Raw genomic sequence first — 22,598 nt, forward strand, 5'->3', positions numbered from 1 at the left:
ATTTTTACCAATTCACCAGGCAGTCAGGTGTGACTTTGGGGTCACCAACCACCAGGGACCACCAAAGTGACCCCCAGGGGCAGAAAAATCCATGTGTAAATAGGAAGGAAAATATGTTAATGATTTTGGGTAAATTATTATCCTATGTATGTTTTTCTGGGACAATCAATGAATATGTATGTAAAGTACAGTCTGTCAACAGGAACTTTCCTGCATTCAGCATGTATGGCATTTCAGATGAGATATCTCCTTGTGCACCTGGCTGAATCAAGAATGCTGCTTCCAAATGCTACATTCGTGTTAAGGAGTTTCTGTTCTTTTTACTGATTTTTTGGTACCAGTGTGTCGGGGGTTGAGAATTTCTTCCCATTCCTGTTACTACGCAACAAATAGTCAGATGTTTAGAGCGATCAAGTCTTTTGTAAAAGACAAAAGCTAGGTTTTTGGTCAGGGCACGGTAAGGGAAGAGCCGGCCCTGGGAACGCGCTCTCGTGGTTCGGACGCTGAGGAGAGAGGCTGCTTATTTTGTTGCTCTTCGCCTTGGACCAGAGCGGATCCAGCTGTGCCCTGTTTTCTTTCCTCTTCTCCTGGCTGGGTGAGCTTTGATTCAACTTTTCTCCTCACAGGGAAGGGCACGTTTTCCCCCCCCGGGCTGCGTTCCCTCGTGGCTGCTGCCGGGAGAGTCCCGCGGCCTCTGCTGCCTGCCCCCGCCCTCTGCCGCACGAGACCGCAGCATCTGCTGTGACTGCAGAAATTCTCGCTGGCCGGAGAGAGAGAGTGCCCGCTCCTACTGCCCTGTTCTCTCGCTGCCCTGAGCTGTTTTTCGCTGCCCTGCGTGTTTTCTCAGCCTGTCCGCCATTACAGCTGCCGGACAGTGACCTGACCTGCGCCACAGCGCTACCTGCAGCCACTCGGGAGCCATCGCACCTGCCCTGGCCGGCCGGGAGCTCAACAGCGCCCCTGCTGCTTGCAACCGTGATTGCACCACACGGGAGAAGGTTCAGCAGCTCACGTTATCTGCTGTTTGGTTTTCTGGTTCTAGTTGTGGTTTGCTATTATTGTTATTGTTTGTTTATAGATACTAGTAAAGAACTGATACTCCTTTTTCCCATACCTTTGCCTGAAAGCCCTTGATTTACAAAATTAAATAATTCGGAGGGAGGAGGGGAAGAAAAATCACATCCTCCGCTCTAGGGGAAGGTTCAGCCTCTCTTGGCAGACACCTGTCTTTCAAACCAAGACACAGTGTCACAATGGCCCCTTGGTTCCATGATGCCCCTAGTGTCACAATGGTGGCCTTGGTTCCATGGGCCCTGTAGTGTCACAATGACCTCCTTGGCTTCGCAGTGCCACAGCTGGACTCCTGGTGACATGAGACCCCAACTGTCACAATGGATCCTTGTTTCCATAAGGTCTTGCTGTGTCACAATATTCTCCTCAGTTCAGTCAGGCCCCACAGTGTCCCAATGGTCTCCTTGGTTCCACAGTGTCACAATGGCCCTTGGTTCCATGAAGCCCTGCAGTGCCACACTGGCCCTTGGCTAGACAAAGCCTGACAGTGTCACAATGATCCCCTTACTTCCACAAGGCCCTGAAGTGTCACAATTGATTCTATTGGTTCCATGGCACTCTGCAGTGTCACAATGGTCTCCTTCATTCCATAAGGCCCCACAGTGTCACAGTGGATTCCATTGTTCCATGAGTGTCACAATGGCCTTTTGGCTCCACAGGGCTCTGTAGTGTCACAATGATTTCCTTGATTCCATGAGGCTCTACAGTATTACAATGGACTGCTTGGCTCCACATTATCCCAGTGGATCATTGGTTCCATGGGGTCCCTACAAGTCACAATGGATTCCTTGTTTCCATCAACCCCCACAGTGTCACAGTGGCCCCTTAGTTCCATGACACCCTACACTGTCACAATGGCTCCTTGGTTCCATGGGACCCAACAGTGCCACAATGCACCACTTGGTTCCATTGGCCTCCACAGTGACACAGTGGTTCCTTGATTCTGTGCAGCTGTGCAGTGTCACAATGCTCTCCGTGGTTCCATGAGGCTCTGCTGTGTCAAAATGGCCCCATTGGTTCTATGAGGCCCCAGAGTGTCACAGTGGTCTCCTTGGTTTCCATGGTGCCACACAGTGCCACAATTGTCCCTTGGCCCAACATGGCCTCATAGTGTCACAATGGTTCCTTGCTTCCATGAGGTGTGGTAGTGTCACAATGGATTCCTTGGTTCCATGGGGCTGCAAAGTGTCACAATGGTCCTTTTGTTCAATGAGGCCTGCAGTGTCATAATAGTCTCCATGATTCCACGAGTCCCTGCAGTGTCACAATAGACCATTGAGCCCCACAGTGTCACAATGGCCCTTTGGTCCTGCAAGGCCTCAAAGTGTAAAAATGGCCTCCGTGGTTTCATGAGTACCTGCTGTGTCACAATGGACCCTTGGTTCCATGATGCCCTGTAGTGTCACAATGGTCTTCTTGGTTCTGCAGTGTAGGAATGCTGCCTTGGTCCCTTGGAGCTTCACAGTGTCACTATTGTGCCCTTGGTTCCACAGGGCTCCCCAGTGTAACAATGGACCCTTGGTTCCATGAGGCTCCTCATGGTCTCCTTGTATCCTCAGTGTCACCATGGATCCTTTGTCCCATGAGGTTCCATAGTGTAACATGGTCAGCTTGATTCCATGAGGTTTCCGACTGTTACAGTGGAGTCCTTTTTCTGTGAGGCCCTGATATGTCACAATGGACCCATGGTTCCAGGAGGTTCCATAGTGTCACCATGGTCTCCTTGGATCTGCAGTATAACCATGGACTATTGGTTCCATGCAGCCCTGATGTGTTACAATGGCTTTTTGGTTTCATGCAGCCCCACAGTGTCACAATGGACCCTTGGTTCCATGAGGCTTTTCTCTGTCACAATGTACTTTTTTTTGGTTCCATAAAGTTTCTCGGTGTCATAATGGTCTCCTTGGATCTGCAGTGTCACAATAGACAGTTGGTTCCATGGTGTCACACATTGTCACAATGGTCTCTTTGCTTCCATGAGGTTCCATAGTGTCACAGTGGACTCCTTGGCCCTGTGTGGCCCTGCTGTCAACAAATCTCTGAAATATCCAAAGAAGACTCCTTCAGGTAAATTTGGTGTTAAAGAGGGCATCATTTATTCAGGCCTGAGGTACAAGAGGGGATAACTCCTAACCTTACACGGACACGTGATTCTGCAAGGGTTTATCTACAGTGGCTACATGTGTATTACAAATTACCCATTAACAGAAAACCCACCCCAAGTTCCCAGATTTAGTCCTTATTTTTTCTCTCACTGCACCCTGAAGCCAGATGTTTTCTTTTTCTCTTCCAACCATCCTCGCTGGGAAAGCAGGCCTTGCATGCTTTGTTTCCCTGCTAGAAGTTCACAGGCACAGTAAAAATTGAATTAACCCTTCTGGTATCAAGCCCAAGGTTCTGTGTGCCAAGGCAGAGGCAGGCAGGACACAGAGCTGTCAGCAAAGGTAGGGCCAGCAAGGTGGGGCAGCCGGGGGATGACGACAGCCTGCAGGGACAGAGGCGCAGGGCATGGACAGCGTAGGACAGCCTGGGCTGGAGAGGGCAGAGGGATGTGCAGGAGCTGCAAGGCCCTGACAGAGGCAACTTGTGCAGCACTTTGGCCATGGCTGCTGTCCCTGGCCCTGAGGCCATGAGGAGGACACAAGTGACCCTTGCAGCCCTGGGGCCTCATTGCCTCCTTGTCCCTGCCCAGCAGCCTGGCAGGGGCTGCCCCATGGTCCTGCCCTTGGCATTGCACATCCCCACATGCCAGTGCCCCGGGAAGAGCCCTGAGCACTGAGGGAGGGACAGGATCTGCCTTGCCAGGGGCTGGGGCTCAGGCCTTGGCCCTTTGCATTCCTGAAACACATCCAGCTTTGCTCAGCATCAGAGACACCTTTGCCTTCTTTGTCCCCACCTGTCATCACTGCATCCAGTGTTCTGCTCTACCTGGAACCTCGGGACACATTCTCAGTCATGTGTCTCAGTGATACCCATTAAAACTTCAAGAAACTTTGACTCCCTGAGAAGTTTATTGAAGACACACTCAGGGACTGAGTCTGATGTAAATAACCCCAAATCCTCAGGAGTCTCATTACAGTCCTTGTGCTGTTGCTGTGCTGCTGAGCTGGGCTGGGCTCCTGGCACAGAGGGAACTCCTGGCAACCAAGAAGAGCTATAAAGAGGCAGCTCTGCTGAGGAGCAGTTTCTTTCCCAGCCCAGCAGGGCTGAGGGTGCTGCCTGCAGGTACCTGAGAGGAGTGAAGCAGACAGAGCCTTAAAGCAACTGGAAGGACAATTCTGAGCTTATTCATGGAGAAATCTTCACAACTTCTGACACAGTAAGTCTCTGGCTGCAGTGCTGTCATGTGTCTAAAGCTGACACATGACAGCACTGATATGACTGTAAGGATGGCTCTGCTGGTGTTTCTGGTTTGGGGGAGGATGTGCTGCAGAGCAGGGCTGCCCTGGGCACTGTCAGAGGGACAGGGCAGGACAGCTCCTGCTGCCAGGGATGGCTGCAGGCTGGGAAGGTGGGGGTGCAGCCAGGGGTGCCCAGGGCTGTCCTGCAGAGCAGCTCCTGCAGCCCTGAGGGCTCTTTGCCAGGGCAGGGGATCTGCCAGCTGCCCTGAGCAGCAGAGCTCTTGTGTCCCCTGGCAGCCAGCACAGCCCTCAGCCCGGGGGCTCGGGGCCCTCAGTCCCCTCCTGGGCCGGCAGAGCAGCACCAGAGATGAAGGGCATCTCTCCTGCCATTGCCCATTCCCTGCTGACCAGGGCCTGAGGGCGACTGTCCTGCGCTGCTGCTGCCTGCGAGGGGCTGTGCAGGGCTGGGCAGGGAAAGGCTTTTCCTCAGGGCTCGGCTGTCTCTCTCCTTGCCTTGCTCAGCTGCTCCTGGCATTGCTGACAGGCTCTCTGGCAATGGCAGTTGCAGCTGCAGGGTCAGGCACAGCCCTTGGGGCTCCTCCTGTGCAGGGTGAGCACAGCAATGAGGTGTCCCAGCTCCCTCTGCCCTGGGCAGCTCTGGGCAGGGCAGGCTGGCAGGCTGGTAATGAAATGACTCTCCTCCAGCAGTTCCATGGCCAGGACCCTTGGTGTGTCCTCGGGGTGTCCATCCAAGCTGGGAGCTGCCTTCCAGGGGACACTGGGGGACAGGAGTGTCCTTGGCCAGCAGTGGGGCTGAGACTCTGAGAAAGGCTGAGCCATTTGGCTCTGCTGTGAGTCCCTCTGCTCTCAGCTGTGTCAGGGTGATTTTCAGGGGAACACAGTGACTGCCCTTGATCTCAGAAAGGGCAGCTGGGAACAGATGGAGCACCAGAGCAGCTCCCCTCACCCTTCACTGAGTCACAGCCAATCCTCTTGCCTTGCACAGTTCTCTCTGTTCTCCCTGAGCACAGCAGGAAATCCTCTCAAAGTGCCTTTGGCTGTCACTGCTCCTTAGCCCTGGGACAGGAGATGCTGCCAAGCTCCTCTGCCTTAGGGGCAGTTTGGTCTGATGAAGTCCAACCCACGACTGGTCCCTGTCCCCCATTCCCATGACCCACTGCTGCAGAGCAGAGCTGACTCCTCAGTGTCCATGGGCAGAGCCACTGCTTGTCACAGCAACAGGGCCAGATCCCAGCAGAGCTCCAGGCATGGGGCTGGAGGAAGAGCTCTGAGAAAAGGGAAATTGGGTGGCACAGAGTGGGAGGGGCAGGGCTGGGAGAAAGGGCTTGGCCATTGCTCAGGAAAGTCTCTCTTGACTTGTCACTTTCTCCTCCATGAACAGGTCCCCGTGGCCAGAGGATCAAAATGTCCAACAGCAGCTCCATCAGCCACTTCCTCCTCCTGCCATTCGCAGACACACGGCAGCTGCAGCTCCTGCACTTCTGCCTCTTCCTGGGCATCTCCCTGGCTGCCCTCCTGGCCAACAGCCTCATCATCAGCGCCGTAGCCTGGAACCACCGCCTGCACACCCCCATGTTCTTCTTCCTGCTCAACCTGGCCCTGGCTGACCTGGGCTCCATCTGCACCACTGTCCCCAAAGCCATGCACAATTCCCTCTGGGACAGCAGGGACATCTCCTACTCAGGATGTGCTGCACAGCTCTTTTTCTTTCTTTTCTTCATTTCAGCAGAATTTTCTCTCCTCACCATCATGAGTTATGACCGCTATGTGTCCATCTGCAAACCCCTGCACTATGGGACCCTCCTGGGCAGCAGAGCTTGTGCCCACATGGCAGCAGCTGCCTGGGGCTGTGGCTTTCTCAATGCTCTGCTGCACACAGCCAATACATTTTCCCTGCCCCTGTGCCATGGCAATGCCCTGGGCCAGTTCTTCTGTGAAATCCCACACATCCTCAAGCTCTCCTGCTCACATTCCAAACTCAGGGAACTAGGGCTTCTTGCTGTTAGTTTATCTTTAGCCATTGGTTGCTTTGTGTTCATAGTTTTCTCCTATGTGCAGATCTTCAGGGCTGTGCTGAGGATCCCCTCTGAGCAGGGACGGCACAAAGCCTTTTCCACATGCCTCCCTCACCTGGCTGTGGTCTCCCTGTTTGTCATCACTGGCATTTTTGCCTACCTGAAGCCTCCCTCCATCTCCTGCCCATCCCTGGATCTGTCAGTGTCAGTTCTGTACTCAGTGGTGCCTCCAGTACTGAACCCTCTCATCTACAGCATGAGGAACCAGGAGCTCGAGGCTGCAGTGTGGAGACTGGTGACTGGACAATTTCAGAAACAGTGAAGTTGTTGCCAGTTTCTGCAAATCACTTGTTATATGAGTCGTCCTCGATGGTTCTTGATGGTTTGGTTGTGGGTTTTTTTTTCCTTTGCATTATTTTTTTTAATATTGACCAAAAATAAAGGTCATTGTTTGTGCCATTTGTTATTTTGCTTCTCTCCATCTTCTCTTTGAGCCACAGTCTTTTTCAATGAGGTGTTGTGCTCTTGGTGGCTTTAAAAGAACTAAATGATCTCCATGCCAAGTTTTCACCAGAGATCCCCTTTTGTTCCCTTCTGTGGAGCTGCAGCAGCAATGTCTGTGTGCAGAGCTGGGGCAGATCAGGGGTGGCACAGCAGCTGTGCCAAGGAGCAGCAGCACTTGGTGTTGCCAGTGCTGCTCCCATGCCACTGCCCCGCTGCCCTGCTGGCCCTCGTGTTGCTGTAGGGCCTGAGTGCTCTCGAGGTCGCTGCCAGTGCTGGGGGTGGCAGTGCTGGGGCTGCAGCAGGGACAGGCCATGGGCACTGCTGGGGCACAGCTGACGCCTCAGGGCAGGGCCTGGGGGCTCGAGGCTCCTTGCCCAGGCTCTCTCCAGAACACGCCCAGGCCAATGCTGAGCAGAGAAAACCCCCGTGAGCAGCTGCAGGGTGGCCGTGGGCAGGCTGGGGGCAAACAGCATGGCTGGGGCTCTGCAAGGTGCCTGGGGGAGCCGGGAAGGAGCAGCAGAGCAGGGGCTGATCCATCCCCACTGCGCTGGACAGCCCAGGGCAGCGTCCCAGAGCGTCCTCATGGAGCTGCCAACAACATCCCCCCTTGGCAGCCCTGGCCTCTCCCCCAGCTCCCAGAGCTGCTTGATCCTTCCAGGCAGAGACACGGCAGCACTGGCTCAGGAGCCCTGTTTGCATTGCACACAGCAGGCGTGAGCACCCCATGGGGTTGGTGTGGGGAGATGAACCTGAGTGAGCACAAACACCATCAGCCCTGGGGGCCAGCAAGGGCTGGGGATGGGAGGGAAACCACTCAGCTTTGTTGTGACCTCTGAAGTCAGCCAGAAAGTTTGTTCCCATGAGCTGTGAGTTTCCTGTCCCACTGCAGATGTTGTTGCTCAGAGCCAGGGCTGCTTGGCAGCCACCCTCAAACAGCCCTGAGCATTTCCTTTGCTTCACCTTTGCTTTCTTTCCTCTTGCCTCATCCACATTTCTTCCTCTTGCCCATCCCTGTCCCCTCCCCTGCAAACAGCCCATCCCTGTTTGCCCTTTCCTCTCTGGCCCCACTCCCCATTTCAGTTCCTGACTTGGCACCATGGGAACATCCCTTGGTGAGCAGGATCATCCTACAAGTGCTTCATGAATTGTCTGCAGGGTCCTGCAGTGCCTCGTGCTGTTCCCTTGCCAGAGGCAGCACAGGCCAGGGGGCACATCTGGACTGCTGTGTGTGGCTGTGAGGTTCCCTGTTGTGGGGCAGTGAGGAGGAGCTGGAGAGGCTCTGCAGGACTGACAGGATGGGCTTTGGGGCCTGTGGGGAGAAGCTGAGGGCCATGGGCTGCTGGACCTTCTGAAGAGGAGGCCCAGGGCTCATCCTGCAGCTGCTTCAAGGGTGCTTTCAGAGAATCACAGAATCAGTGAGGGTGGAAAAGTCCTTTGAGATCATCAAGTCCAACCTGTGCCCTAACAGCACCTTGTCTGCCCTGAGCCTCCTCTTCTCCAGGATAAACAACCCCAGCTCCAAACTCAGCCATTCCTCACAGCACTTGTGTTCCAGACCCTTCCCCAGCCTTGTTGCCCTTCTCTGGACACACTCCAGCCCCTCAATGTCCTTCCTAAACTGGGGCCCAGAACTGGACACAGCACTCGAGGTGAGGCCTCACCAGTGCCGAGTACAGGGGAAGAATCACTGCTCTGCTCCTGCTGGCCACACCATTCCTGATCCAGGCCAGCTGCCATTGGCCTCCTTGGCCACCTGGGCACACTGCTGGCTCATGTCCAGCCTGCTGTCCATCAGGGCCCCCAGGTCCCTTTCTGCCTGGCCACTGTCCAGCCACTCTGTCCCCAGCCTGTAGCACTGCAGGGGTTGTTGTGGCCAAAGTGCAGGACCTGGCACTTGGTCTTGTTAAACCTCACACTGTTGGATTTGGCCCCTGGATCCAGCCTGTCCAGGTCCCTCTGCAGAGCCCTCCTTCCTTCCAGGAGATCCACACTTGCAGCCAGCTTGGTGTCACTACAGTTCCATGAGGTCCTAAAGTGTAACAATGGTCTCTGTGATTCCATGAAGCTCTATAGTTTCACAGTCCCTTGCTTCCCTGGGCTCAGCAGTGTCACAAAGGCCCCTTGGTTCCATGAGGTCTTGTCGCTGTTGAGCAGCTAGCAGAGTAAAGAAGTCAGTTCTCAGTGGCAAGAAGGAATGACCTTTATTGTTTTGATTTCATTATATATAGAGAGTTTTCAAAAGTCACCCAGATTGGTTGGTCAGAAGCCTCCCCCCAGGCCTGATTGGCCAGGCCTGCACCGTCCAAGTCTTGGGACACTGTTCCAACAACATCCAAACTTTATCTTTATTTATAAAACACAAAAAGAATTCTCATGGGAAAAGCCTGTGCTAGCCACAAGGTCTCACTGTGCAGCAAAGTTCTCCTTGCTTCCATTGTTTCACAGTGGCCTCATGGTCCCATGGGTCCCACGGTGTCAAAATTTCTTCCTTTATTCCAAGGGTCGTGACAGTGTAACAATGGTCCCTTTTTTATACAAGGTCCTACACTCACATTCATCTCTTTGGTTCCATGAGGCCCCACAGAGTTACAATGGCCTTTGAGTCCATGAGGCCTCACAGCGTCACAATGGCCACATTGTTACAAAAGGCCCCACAATGTCACAATGGTCATCTTGATTCCATGAGACCCCATGGTGTCACAGTGATCCCCTGACTCCATGCGGCCCCAGAGTGCCACAATGGACTCCTTGGTTGTGCAGTGTCACAGTGGATCCCTGGTTTTACAAGATCTTGCACTGTCAAAATGGCCCCTTAGTTCCATGTGGCCTTGCAGTGTCACAAGAGTCCCCTTTGTTCCACAACACCCTGCTGTGTCACAGTGGCCTCAAAGTTAAAAGAGGCCCTGCAGTGTCACAATGGCCCTTTGGTTCAACAAGTCCCCGCAGTGTCACAGTGGCCTCCATGGTTCCACAAGGACCCAAAAAGTCACAATGGTCCCTTAGCTCTATGGTGCCATGCATAATGCACTGTCACTATGGTCCTCTTAGTTCCATGAGGCCCTGCACTGTCACAATGGTCTCTTGCTTCCCTGGGGCCCTGCAGTGTCAGAAACATCACAGAATCAACCAGGTTAGACAAGACCATTGAGATCATCAAGTCCAACCTGTGACCCATCAGCCCTTTGTCACCCAGACCATGGCATCGAGTGCCACATCCAGTCTTTTCTTAAACACCTCTGGAGACGGTGACCCCACCACCTCCCTGGGCAGTCCATTCCAATGCCCAATCACTCTTTTGGTTATGAACTCTTCCCTAATGTCCAGTCTGAAGCTAATCCTGATATTTTGGGGTCACAGGAACTTGATCCTACACCCTCTGCAGCATCTGTTCCTTGGGTCAAAATCTGTCTGCATGGCCAGGCCCAAGGAGTGCTGGGCAATGGAGTCACATCCAGGGGTGTCCCCAGGGCTCAGGACTGGGGCCACTTCAGTCAAATCTCTTTATTGCTGATCTGGATGAGGGCACCGAGGGCACCCTCAGTCAGTTGCCAGGTGACCCCAAGCTGGGTGGGAGTGTGGCTGTGCTGGAGGGCAGGAAGCTCTGCAGAGGGATCTGGACAGGCTGCAGCCATGGGCCCAGGACAATTGGATGAGGTTCAGCAAGGCCAAGGGCAGCGTCCTGCCCTGGGGTCACAACCACACCAAATCCACCTGGATGCAGAGGCTCAGCAGGGAGCTGTCCAAGGCCTGGGGGCTGTGGCACAGCAGGGACACCCCCGGGGCACCCCCAGCCACCTCCAGCTTGGTCAAAGCAAACTCAGCTCTGCCAAGGTCAGGGATGGCCCTGGTCACCCTCAGGGACACAATGGGCACCTCCTTTGCCCACCCCCTTTGCCCACCCCTCACCACGGTGTCCCCAAGCCCCGCAGATCCCGCGGTGCCCAGGGGGTGGGATGGGGACCTGCCCCTTCTGGGGTGATTCTGTCACCTCCCTTCCCCTGTCACTTCTGGCTCGGGGCTGGTCAGGGGTCCTGGCACCCCCTGGTGGCCCTGTGGCACTGGTTTGCCACGTCCCCCAGGAGCCGGGAGAGGTCACCTCCCTGCAGAAGGAGTGCTGGGCATCCTCCCTCAGCCGCGAGTGGCCATCAAGGAGAGCCAGGAAGGAACGAGCCTCCTGCAGTGTGGGGAACTCCCCATCCTGTGCCAGGCGTGGGGACAGCCCTATGTCCCCCTGAGTCCCCCGGGGTCCCCAAACCCCCCCAGCTCACCAGCACCTGCCTGTCCACCCTGGGGAGGGTGAGGAGCTGGTTCTCCTCTGGGCTGCTGATGGTGGCAATGTCAGGGAAGTTGCACAAGTGCTGGCGCTTCTGTGGGGACACCCCCGGGGTGACACCATCGTCACCCATGTCCCCACGCTGTGGGACCCCTGCCACAGCCACCGCCAGCACCTCGGAGCTGCCTGGGACAGGAGGCAGAGGTGGCTGGCAGGGTGTCACCAGGGATGTCAGACAGTCCCCAGGGATAATGGGCTGTGTCCAGGGATGTCAGAATGTCCCCGTGGCTTTCAGGCTGTCCCCAACGATGTCACACAGTCCTCATGGGTGCCAGGCTGTCCTGATAGATGCAAGGCTGCCCCATAGCTGTCACAATGTCCCCATACTGCCAGACTGTCTTGATGGATGCACGGCTGTCCCCTTGGGTGCCAGGCTGTCCAGTGGCTGTCAGACAGGCCCCAGTGATGCCAGGCTGTCCCTAGTGATGCCAGGCTGTCCCTATGGCTTCCAGGCTGTCCTGACAGGCGTCAGGCTCTCCCCAAGGATGCCACACTGTCCTCATGGGTACCAGGCTGTCCAGTGGCTGTCAGACTGGCCCCAGTGATGCCAAGCTGTCCCATTGGTGCCACAATGTCCCCCCAGCCCCCAGCTCACCTGCTGTGGCTGCAGATCTGTCCGGAGCTCTGTCGCTCCTCCTTGGCAATGGGCAGCATGTCCAGCACTGCCAGGCTCAGCCCCACAGCCACACAGCCCCTGAGGAAATCCCTGTGGGACTGGGCAGGGAACAAGGCTTGGGGGTTTCTCCCATCTCCTGCTGTGCAAGGACACCTGAGGCACCCCAAAACCCCTGGTCTGTGCTGGTATCCTCTTCATGTCCCAGTGCCCATGTGAGTCACATCCTGCCCTGGGCTCTGGTTTCCTGCTGCTTCCCTGGCTCTGTCCCTGGGGCATGTCCCCCCCAGGGGACACAATGACCCCATCTGGGCATCCTGGGGTGCCCCATGCCCACTGTGGGATGGCCACGAGCAGCTCCAGGTGAGCCAGGTAAGAGGATCCACATCCCCCAGGCACTGGTGGGTGCTGGAGGACCTCGTGCCCAAAGCAAGGACCCTGAGCCATTGTTGGGATTCAGAGCTCACAGCCAGGAGCCCCTGTTGAGAACAAGCACAGAACCCCAAGCCCAGAACCAGGACCCCCAGGGAACAGATGCTGCAGAGGGTGTTGGATCAAGTTCCTGTGACCCCAGAATATTGGGATTAGTGCAGCTGTAGCTCTGCACAAGAGAGTTCTTCATCCACTTTCTCTCTTTTCCTCCCTCTGGCCATGCAGGGAGCTCATGACTGCAGTGTGTGATTTGTGTGTGCAAAGAGCAAATCTGGGCAGAATTGGGGCAGGGAGGGTTTGGGGGCATCTTGGGATCTGTGCTGGGCACAGAATGTGTTTTCCATTGGTCTGAGACTGTCTGCTGTGGAAAGTGGATTTAATATCCTGCAGACTTGTTTGTTTGCTTGTTTTGGTTTATTTGGGGTTTTTTTGTTTGTTTGTTTGTTTGTGGGGTTTCTGTTTGTTTTTTGGGTTTTTTTGGTTTTTTGGTTTTTTTAATAGACTCTGCATTCCTTTAGTTCAGTTTGCTGACAATAAATGAACATCCCTCTGTGTCTCAGGCAGCTCCTTCTCCAAGGAAAGCAGCTGGGAGTTTGTGCCAAGGAGCTGAAAGCTGCAGGTGCAGCCTGGAGTGGAGGAAGCTGAGATTTGCACAAGGCTGCTCTGAGTCCCAGGGCTTGGAGGAGGGAAATGGTGGGGTGGGGGTTAGGGACAGAGTCTGATTGATTGTCAGCCATAAAGGGTCTTGATTTTCATATCTGTTCAGACTGCATTAGGAGATGCTCTGGATCAGTATCAATTGGAAATTGTTGAACTGATTCACCCCAATCGAGCCCAGAGACACTTCAGAGACCAAGTCAGAGCAGTGGGTATTTGCTTTATTCGGTGCATAGGGTGTGTGGGGAATTCTCTCCACCAAACACACACCTCAGTACCTCCAAAGGCACAGTGTTGTAGGTAAAATTCATGAATATTCATTACATTCCCCAGGATAGCAGTGGTTATACAAATTACTTCTCATAAGTCATTAATATTATTAGTGATTTCTTGTGCTCAGTTTCAAAAGGATTCCTTTTGCCCCTTTTATCTTGATAAGATTAAGGGAATCCACAAGGCCAGAACTGTTATCAGCCTTCAGCCCTGGACGGGCGCCGTGCTGGTGGAAGGGCAAAAGATCAAAGAAATAAGGATGGTTGAAGTGTAAATATGTAGGATTTTGTAGGTCTGTAGGATTTATTGCCTGAAGGATTAGAGGGTCTGTTTGTCGGTTTTGGACGGTCGGGACAGAGAGGAGAGATCTCTGCAGTCAGGTCTGAGAGCATGGGGTTTGTTGTGAAAGTGTGGGTGTAGGAGAGCTGCCAGGGGCTGCCAGACACAGCCCAGAGCAGCTCAGAGCAGTGAGAGAGAGAGAGAGAGATGCAAGAGAGCGAGCTGCTGTTTACAATACAATAAATCATCTTCTGGGTTGAATATTCTAATTCTCATTAACCAATCTAGAACAAGCTACAAACCCTACAACATTTACATACAACCTATAAGAATCATCCCATTACCATATGGGGTTATATTTTAAACCCTAAAAACTGCTTTTTGGCCCCTCTGCCATCAGGCAGGGTCTGCTCTGACCCTTGGAGCTGTCTGCAGGCAGAGGGGATTGTTTCACCAAGAAGGGGATTACCTCCAGTCAGCCATACCATTGTTTTCTAGCTGTTCAGGAACTCAGAGCTTGTCTTCATCTCAATCTCCATATTCTCAGCATCTTTTGCCAGGTAATCCTATTTATAAGGCTTTCCTATTCCATCTTCCCCAACAGCAGGTGACAATGGCAGTGAACAGATTGACAGGCAGGGCACTGGGGGGACAGAGTGACGTCATCAGAGTGACGTCATCAGAGTAACATCAGTGACGTCATCAGAGTGACATCATCAGCGATCAGCGCAGGTGACAATTGCAGCAGAATGGATTGCTGCAGGTCACTGAGAGGGGACAGGGTGACACCAGGGTGGCATCGGGGTAGCATCAGGTGGCATCAAAATGGCAGCAAAGTGGGGGAAAATGGTGTTAAAGTGACAAAAAATGGCACCAAATGGCATCAAAAGGCATCGAAGTGACACTAAATGGCAGTAAATAGCACTAAATGGTAGTAAATGACATCAGAGTGACACTAAATGGCACCAAAGTGGCACTAAATGGCAACAAATAGCAAAAAATTACACTAAAGTGACATTAAATGGCACTAAATAGCACTAAAGTGGCAGAAAGTGACAATAAGTGGCACTAAATGGCACCAAATGGCCCTAAATGGCATTAAAGTGACACTAGATGGCACCAGATGGAGCCAAAGTGACACTAAATGGCAGCAAAGTGACATCTAGTGACACTAAATGGTGTCCAAGTGGCACTAAATGGCACTAAATGGGACCAAAGTGACACTAAATGGCACCTGAGTGACACCAAATGGCACTAAATGACACCAAGCAGCCCCTGGGCACACAGTGACATCACCGACCAGCACAGGTGACAATGACTGCAGAACGGATTGCTGCAGGTCAGTGAGGAGACAGCAGGTGACATCAAAATGGCACAAAAATGGGAAAAAATGGCATTGAAATGACAAAAAATTTCATTAAAGTGACAAAAAATGTCCTCAAATGGCACCAAAGTGACATAAAATGGCACTAAAGTGGCACTAAATTACTCTAAGTGGCGCTAAAATAGCAAAAAGTGGCACCAAAATGACATCAAATGGCACCAAATTAGCACTAAATGGCTCCAGAGTGACACTAAATGGCCTCAAATGGCACTAAATGATATTAAAGTGGCACTAAATGGCACTGAAGTGACACCAAATGGCACTAAAGTGACACCAGGGGTTATTAAATGGCACCAAAGTGGCACTAAATGGCACTAAAATGACACCAAGTGACATCAAAGTGACATCAAATGGGACCAAAGTGACACTGAATGGCACCAGAGTGACACCAGGGGTCATCAAGTGACACCAAATGGCACTAAGTGGCATTAAAGTGACACTAAATGGCACCAAGTGACACAAAGTGGCACTAAATGGCACCAAAATGGCATCTAAGTGACATCAAATGGAAAAAAGTGGCACTAAATGGGACCAAAGTGACACTGAATGGCACTGAAATGGCACTAAATGGCACTAAATGGCATTAGTGACACTAGATGGCACCAAATAGCACTAAAGGGCAGCAAAGTGACACCAGATGGCACCAAAGTGACACTAAATGGCACCAAAGTGACAAAAAGAGGCATTAAATGGCACCAGAGTGGCACTAAATGTCACTAAAAGTCACTAAAGTGACACTAAATGGCATCAAATGGCACCAAAGTGGCACTAAAGGGACATCAAGTGCCACCAAAGTGGCAAAAAGTGGCACCAAGTGACATCAAATGGCACCGAAATGGCATCAAGTGGCACTAAAGGGACACTAAATGACACCAAATGGCACCAAATTGTCACCAAATGCCACTAGAAGTCACCAAATGGCATCAAATTGTCACCAAATGCCACTGGAAGTCACCAAATGGCACCAAATTGTCACCAAATGCCACTAGAAGTCACCAAATGGCATCAAATTGTCACCAAATGCCACTAGAAGTCACCAAATGGCATCAAATTGTCACCAAATGGCTCCAAAGTTCCATCAAAGTGACACCAAAGTGTCCCCAACACCCCCAATGTCCCCAAATGTCCCCTTTCCCCCCAAAACTCCCCAATTTCCCCCCAAATTTTCCCAATTTATTCCCATTTTCCCCAATTTCCCCCAAATTTTCCCAATTTTTCCCTAATTTATTCTCATTTTACCCCCAATTTCCCCGAATTTTTCCCATTTTCCCCAAAATTTCCCCAATTTTCCTGAATTTTCCCCATTTATTTCCCATTTTCCCCAATTTCCCCCCAGGTTTCCCCCAAATTTTCCTTTTATTCCAATTTCCCCAATTTTCCCCATTTTCCTCCATTTCCCCAATTTTTCCCATTTCCCCCCAAAAATTCCCCAAATTTTCCCCAAAAATTCCCCCAAATTTTCTCAGAATTTTCCTTCAAAATTCCCCCAAACTTTCCCAATTTTTTCCAAGGTTTTCTCCCAAACTTCCCCAAATTTTCCCCCAAACTTCCCTAAAATTTTCCCCAAGCTTCCTTGAAATTTCCCAAATTTTCCCAAAATTTCCCAGAATTTTCTTTAAAAAATCCCCAAACTTTCCCCATTTTTTTCCCCAAATTTTCACCCAAATTTTCACCCAAACTTTCCCAAAATTTCCCCAAAATTTCCCCCGAATTTTCCCAGAAATTTCCCAGAAATTTCCTTCAGTTTTTCCCATTTGTCTCTGAAATTTTCCCCCAAACTTCCCCAAAATTTCCCCAATTTCCCTCAAATTTCACCCCAATTTTTCCCCAAAGTTTCTCCCCAAATTTCCCCTCACATTTCCCCAAAATTTCTCCAAATTTCCCTAAAATGTCCCCAGTTTCTCCCAAGTTTTCTCCCAAATTTCCCCAAAATTTCCTCAATTTCCCTCAAATTTTCCCAAAATTTTCACCCAACATTTCTCCCCACACTTCCCCAAAATTTCTCCAAAATTTCCCCAAAATTTCCCAATTTCCCCCTTATTTTTCCCAAATTTCTCCCCAAACTTCCCCAAAATTCCCCAATTTCTCTCAAATTTTCCCAAAATTTTTCTCTGAACTTCCCCCTCAATTTCCCCAATTTTCCCAATTTTTTCCCCATAATTTTCTCCCAAACTTCCCCAACATTTTCCCCCAATTCCCCAAAATTTCCCTAATTTTCCCAAAATTTCCCCCAAACTTCCCTGAAATCTCCCCAAAATTTCCCCCAAAATTTCCCCAAAATTTTTCCCCAATTTCCCTCAAATTTTCCCCCAAAATTTCCCCCAAATTTTCCCCCAAAATTTCCCCAAAATTTTCCCCCAATTTCCCTCAAATTTTCCCTTTCCAAACTTCCCCCATTTTCCCCAAAATTTCCCCATTCTCCCCTTATTTCCCCCACTCTCCCCAAACTTCCCCAATATTTCCCCCAATTTTCCCCAAAATTTTCCCCAAACTTCCTCAAATTTTCCCAATATTTCCCCCAAAATTTCCCAGAATTTTCTTTTAAAAAAATCCCTAAACATTCCCCATTTTTCCCCAAAATTTTCTCCCAAACTTCCCAAAATTTCCCCAAACTAACCCAAAATTTCCCCAGTTCCCCCAATTTTACCCCAAACTTCCCCAAAATTTCCCCAATTTCTCTCAAATTTTCCCAAAATTTCCCCCCAAAAATCTCCCAATTTTCCCCGTTTTGTCCAAAATTTCCCCAAAGTTCCCCAAAATTTTCCCAAAATTTCCCAAAATTTCCCCATAATTTCCCCATTTCCCTCCCAATTTCCCCCAAATTTTTCCCCAAACTGCCCCAAAATTTCTCCCATTTTTTCCCAAATTTCTCCCCAAACTTCCCCAAATTTCCCCAATTTCCCCCAAAATTTTCCCCTCAAACTTCCCCAAAATCTCCCCAAAATTTCTGCCACTTCTCCCCATTTTTTCCCAAAATTTCCCCCAAATTTTCCCATTTCACTCCCAAAATTTCCCCCAATTTTATCCCAAATTTCCCCCAATGTCCCTAATGTCCCCAAATCCCCCAATGTGTCCCCAATGTCCCATTAATGTCCCCAACATCCCCAATGTCCCCAGTGTCCCCAATGTCCCTGTGATCAATCCATGTCATCATGTTGGCTTTTCGCAAAGATCCCAATGGATACTCTGTGGATTGTTTGAATTCTTTTCTTACAGAGGTAGCCTGGCTGGGAAAAGTTGCTGTGCAATGATGACTAAGGTCTTTCTTTCTAGTACCAGCTGAGTTTAATAGCAGTAAAATAGCTGTTCTGGTTGGATTCGAATGCTTGAAGTGTCTGCTTGAACTGGATCCCATCCCCCGGCCGGACCCTGCCTCTGACACTGCAACTATCAGCTCCTGGCGCTGCAGGAACCACAATCTGGGAGTGAGAACAGATCAGTGACAGACGACTGCGCATGCTGCCAGGAGGCGGATCAGTTCCCAGAACGTGCAAAAGAGTTTGGAGAGAAATAGGAATATGTGTAACTGTTTATGAATATGCATTAGGCTGAAGGGTATGGAAAGGGTGTCTCTGTCCATTCCAGGGGTGCTTTTCTGGCTGAATGCCAAAGCACCCAGCGCTGACCTTTTGCTTTTATCTGTCCCCTATTGTCTTTTATTAAACCTTTTGAATCCTAACAGGAGAGTGAACCTCGTTTTTCACAGTTCACTGGAATAAACTTACGAGTTTGGGTTTTCATTGGACTAGGTTGTTTGGCAATAATAGCCTTTTTAATTCTCTGTCTTGTCCTTTTCAAAACAGGTAAAACCAGTTAAAAATGTTAAAAGTAAACCAAAACAAGTAATGATTTCCTTAGCTTTATCCATAACCTCAGTAAAAACAGAAGGGGCAGATGTGGGGTTGCAGAGGAAGAGGCCCCCATGATCCCATGAGAAACCAAAGAACCTGAAAGGATGCAGAAAAGGATTGATCAGCACAGGATCTGAAGCAGATCAGCAGATTCCTTCTCTCCCCTGGGAAGAATAACAAGCTGTATTGAGAAACTGTGAAAAGGCTGAGAAAACAACTAAGAGAGAACTTATCACAATGAAAGTCATCTACTGTATGGCTTTTTAATAAAATCAGAATTCGCATACAGTGAGTGATTCTCATTCCTACGCTAAATGGCACCACGACTTTCCATGTCAAACCCTGCAGGGCAGGGACAGCTCTTGTGGCACAATCCCTGCTGGCCAAGGACACAGTGCTGGGAAGGTCTTTCTATGCCAGCAAAGGAAAGCTCCTGGCTCAGGGTCACCTTTCCTGCTCAGCCAGACACCCCAAGTTCTCCAGGAGCAGAAGAGAATTCCAGCATTCCCACAGGCTGTGTGATGTCATAGCATGGACTGTGACATCACAGAGCACTGGTATGACATCACAGAGCACCTGTATGACATCACAGAGCACCTGTATGACATCACAGAGCAAGGCTGTTACATCACAGGGCAGATGAATGGCATCACAGGGGGGCTGTGAGGTCACAGGACAACTGTGTGACATCACAGAGCAGATTCTGACATCATAGAGGGGGCTGTATGAAATCACTGGGCAGCTGTATAACATCAGAGAGCGGACTGTGACATCACAGGGGGGCTGTATTAGGTCACTCAGTAGGCTAATGTCTTGGCTTAAATACAGATGTCTTCCCAAGAAGGTGGGAACCTTTCTGGAATGGAAAGATTACACCTCCCTCCAAATTATCGCTTTGTGATAATAGGAGATCCTTGTCAAATATATGGAAAAGGAACAACAGTTCTTCACTAGCAAATATATACATATATAGAACAGAACAGAACAGCACAGAACAGCAACAACCGAGCAATGCAGGAGTTTCCCACCCGTCAGGCCTCACTTTCCCCTTTGGTGCAGTTCTGGCCAAGCCCGGCAGGGGGCGCTGCAGTGACTCTCGTCGCCAGCAGGGGGCGCTGCAGTGACACTCGCGGCCAGCAGGGGGCGCTGCGGTCCCGGGGCAGGACCTTCCCAGGCGGTGATGGCACAGAAAGTGACCCGGCGGGGACAGCCCTGGCCCCAGGCAGCACCGCCCGCGCTGGCTCCGGGCTCCGGGCGGCAGGGGAGCAGGGAGGAGCAGGCAGGCTTTGGTGGCAGAGCTGAAAACCCCAGGGCAGCAATACCCGGGGCAGCCACACTCACTCTGTCACCCATGTGGCTGCTCCTCGATGGAAGGGGAAGGGGAAGGGGAAGGGGAAGGGGAAGGGGAAGGGGAAGGGGAAGGGGAAGGGGAAGGGGAAGGGGAAGGGGAAGGGGAAGGGGAAGGGGAAGGGGCAGCCCCACTCCCACAGGGTCCCACCCAAGCTCACACTTCTGCCAATGTCCCCTGAGCCACAGAAGGTCCAGGGGCAACAGTGACAATTCCTCTCACAAACAGCCATGGGATACCCCGATCACCATGAATCACCCCCCAAGAGAGGGTTGGGGCTGATGGGATTTGGTGTTGGATCCGTTGGGATTTTGGATTGGATCCAATTGGATTTGTACTTGGATCCACTGGGATTTGGGGTTGGATCTGATAGGATTTGGGGCAAAAAGGACAAATTCTGGGTGAAAACTACGAAGATCCTAACAGATCACAAGGGCAGGAAGCTCCTCCCAGTCATTCCTCAACTGCCCTGAACCACAGGCATTTATTGATTGCTCCTGGAAATTCCTGGAGATTCCCAGAAATTCTGAGTTACTCCAGAGGTGCTTCAAGCACCAGACAGAAGTTCTGGTTGTTTTTCCTCATTGTCTTTGGCCTCACGGGGCTGGGCGGGGCTCCTCAGGATTGGGATCCTCGGGAATGCTGGAGTCAGAGCTGGATGCTGACAGCACAGTGATCACTGGTGTTTGGAAGCTACAGGGATCCCGAGGATGGATTCGCTTGGATTTCTCCTTCTTCTTCACCTCTTCCCTGTCTCCTCCACTTCCTCCTCCAGCGCACTGAGTTTTGGCTGTACGCATCCAGCGCTGTCTCCCAGAGCGACCCTGGTGCTGTCCGGCCTTTGGAACCTCGGGATGATCCCTGGATGGATCCAAAGGGAAAGGTCATCCTGAGCTGGGGGACACCGGATTGTCCCCAAGCTTTCAGTCTCACCTGTCCGGGGACTTTTCTGACTTCTTCTTCTGCTCAGTTTCCGACTTTTCTGACTTTTCCGGCTTTTCTTTCATCCCTCCAGATTCTGACTTTTCCGACTTCTGCTTTTTCCCCAAGTCAGTTTGCAACTTTCCTGATTTCTCCTTCCTCCCCAATTCAGTTTCTGACTTGTTTTTCCTCAGTTCAATTTCTGACTTCCCCAACTTTCCTTTTCTCCCCAGTTCAGCTTCCGATTTTCCCAATTTTTCCTTCCTCCCCAGTTCTGATTCTGACTTTCCCAACTTTTCTTTTCTCCCCTCTTCAGCTTCAGCCTTTCCCGATTTTTCTTTCCTCAGCAGTTCTGATTCTGACTTTCCCAGCTTTTCTTTTCTCCCCAGTTCAGTTTCTGCCTTTCCCAATTGTTCCTTCCTCCCCAATTCAGTTTCCAACTTTCCCAACTTTTCTTTTCTCCCCAGTTCAGTTTCTGACTTTCCCAATTGTTCCTTCCTCCCCAGTTCAGTTTCTGACTTCTTTTTCCCCAGTTCGGCTTCTGACTTTCCTGACTTTTTCTCCTTCTTCCCCAGTTCAGTTTCCAACTTCCTCTCTTTCCCCTTCTTCCTCTGGGTTTTCTGGTTTTCTGGAGTCTCTTCCTCAGGTTGTTCCTCTGATCCTGATATCCCAAAAGCTGCCTCTGGAACCAGGAAGGAGAAGCCAAGTTGGAGGTGACATCACTTGTCCTATTTCTTCCCTTTATTTCCATATTTCTTCCCCTTTCCCCCCGCCCCCTGTTTCACTGGTCTTTCCCCATTTCTTTGCTTTTTCCCTAATTTCTTTGCCCTTTCACTCTCATTCCTCCTTTGCCCATCCCTCATTTTTTTCTATTTTCATTTTCCTTGATTTTTCCCCAATTTCTTTCTTTTCTCCTGTCTCTTTGCTTTATTATCCCCAAAATTTCCCATTTTCCTCATTTTTGCTATTTTCCCTCTTTTCTTCGATTTTCCAGTTTCTTTCCTTTCCTTCCACTTTTTGTTATTAACACAATTAATTTCCATTCTCCCTATTTTTTGCTATTTCCCCCTTTCCTTCATTTGCCCCCCTTTTTTTTGCTTTATTACCCAAAAAAATTCCCATTTCGCCCATTTTTTGCTATTTTCTCTTTTTTCTTGCTTTTCCCCTTATTTCTTTCCCCCCATTCCTTTACTGTATTATGACAATTAATTCCCATTTTCTCAAAAATTTTTTTTGCTATTTCATCTTTTTTTTTTCCTTTTTCTCCATTTCTTTGCATTTTCCCCATTTTTTAAAATTTTACCTTTTCCATCTCTCCCAGTTTTCCTGCCTTTCCCATCTCTCCTGATCTGTGGCCCCAATTCCTGCCTGGGCTGTGGGATCTCCTTGGGGAGGTTCTGGAGGCTCTGGAGCAGCAGCACCCTTGGAAGTGGTGCCTGGACCATTTCCCTCTGGAACCTGGGGAGGGAACTCCCGATCACCCCAGAATCACCCTGGAATCACCATGGTTTTCTCCAAATCCAAGAGATTTCCCTCTCGATTCACCACATTTTCC

The 22,598-nt window shown here is 50.8% G+C and overlaps 1 protein-coding gene across 1 annotated transcript; it reads left to right on the forward strand.

Annotated features, from left to right (window-relative positions):
• Positions 1-5,837: 5,837 nt before the first annotated feature.
• On the forward strand, positions 5,838-6,914 carry LOC146422002 (olfactory receptor 14J1-like). Its single transcript, XM_085046918.1, has one exon. The coding sequence runs from the start codon at positions 5,838-5,840 to the stop codon at positions 6,768-6,770; it is 933 nt and encodes a 310-aa protein (XP_084903044.1). The 3' UTR covers positions 6,771-6,914.
• Positions 6,915-22,598: the final 15,684 nt, after the last annotated feature.

Source organism: Lichenostomus cassidix, unplaced genomic scaffold, assembly GCF_008360975.1.
Source record: "Lichenostomus cassidix isolate B80296 unplaced genomic scaffold, HeHo_3.0 HiC_scaffold_46, whole genome shotgun sequence".
NCBI lineage: Eukaryota > Metazoa > Chordata > Aves > Passeriformes > Meliphagidae > Lichenostomus > Lichenostomus cassidix.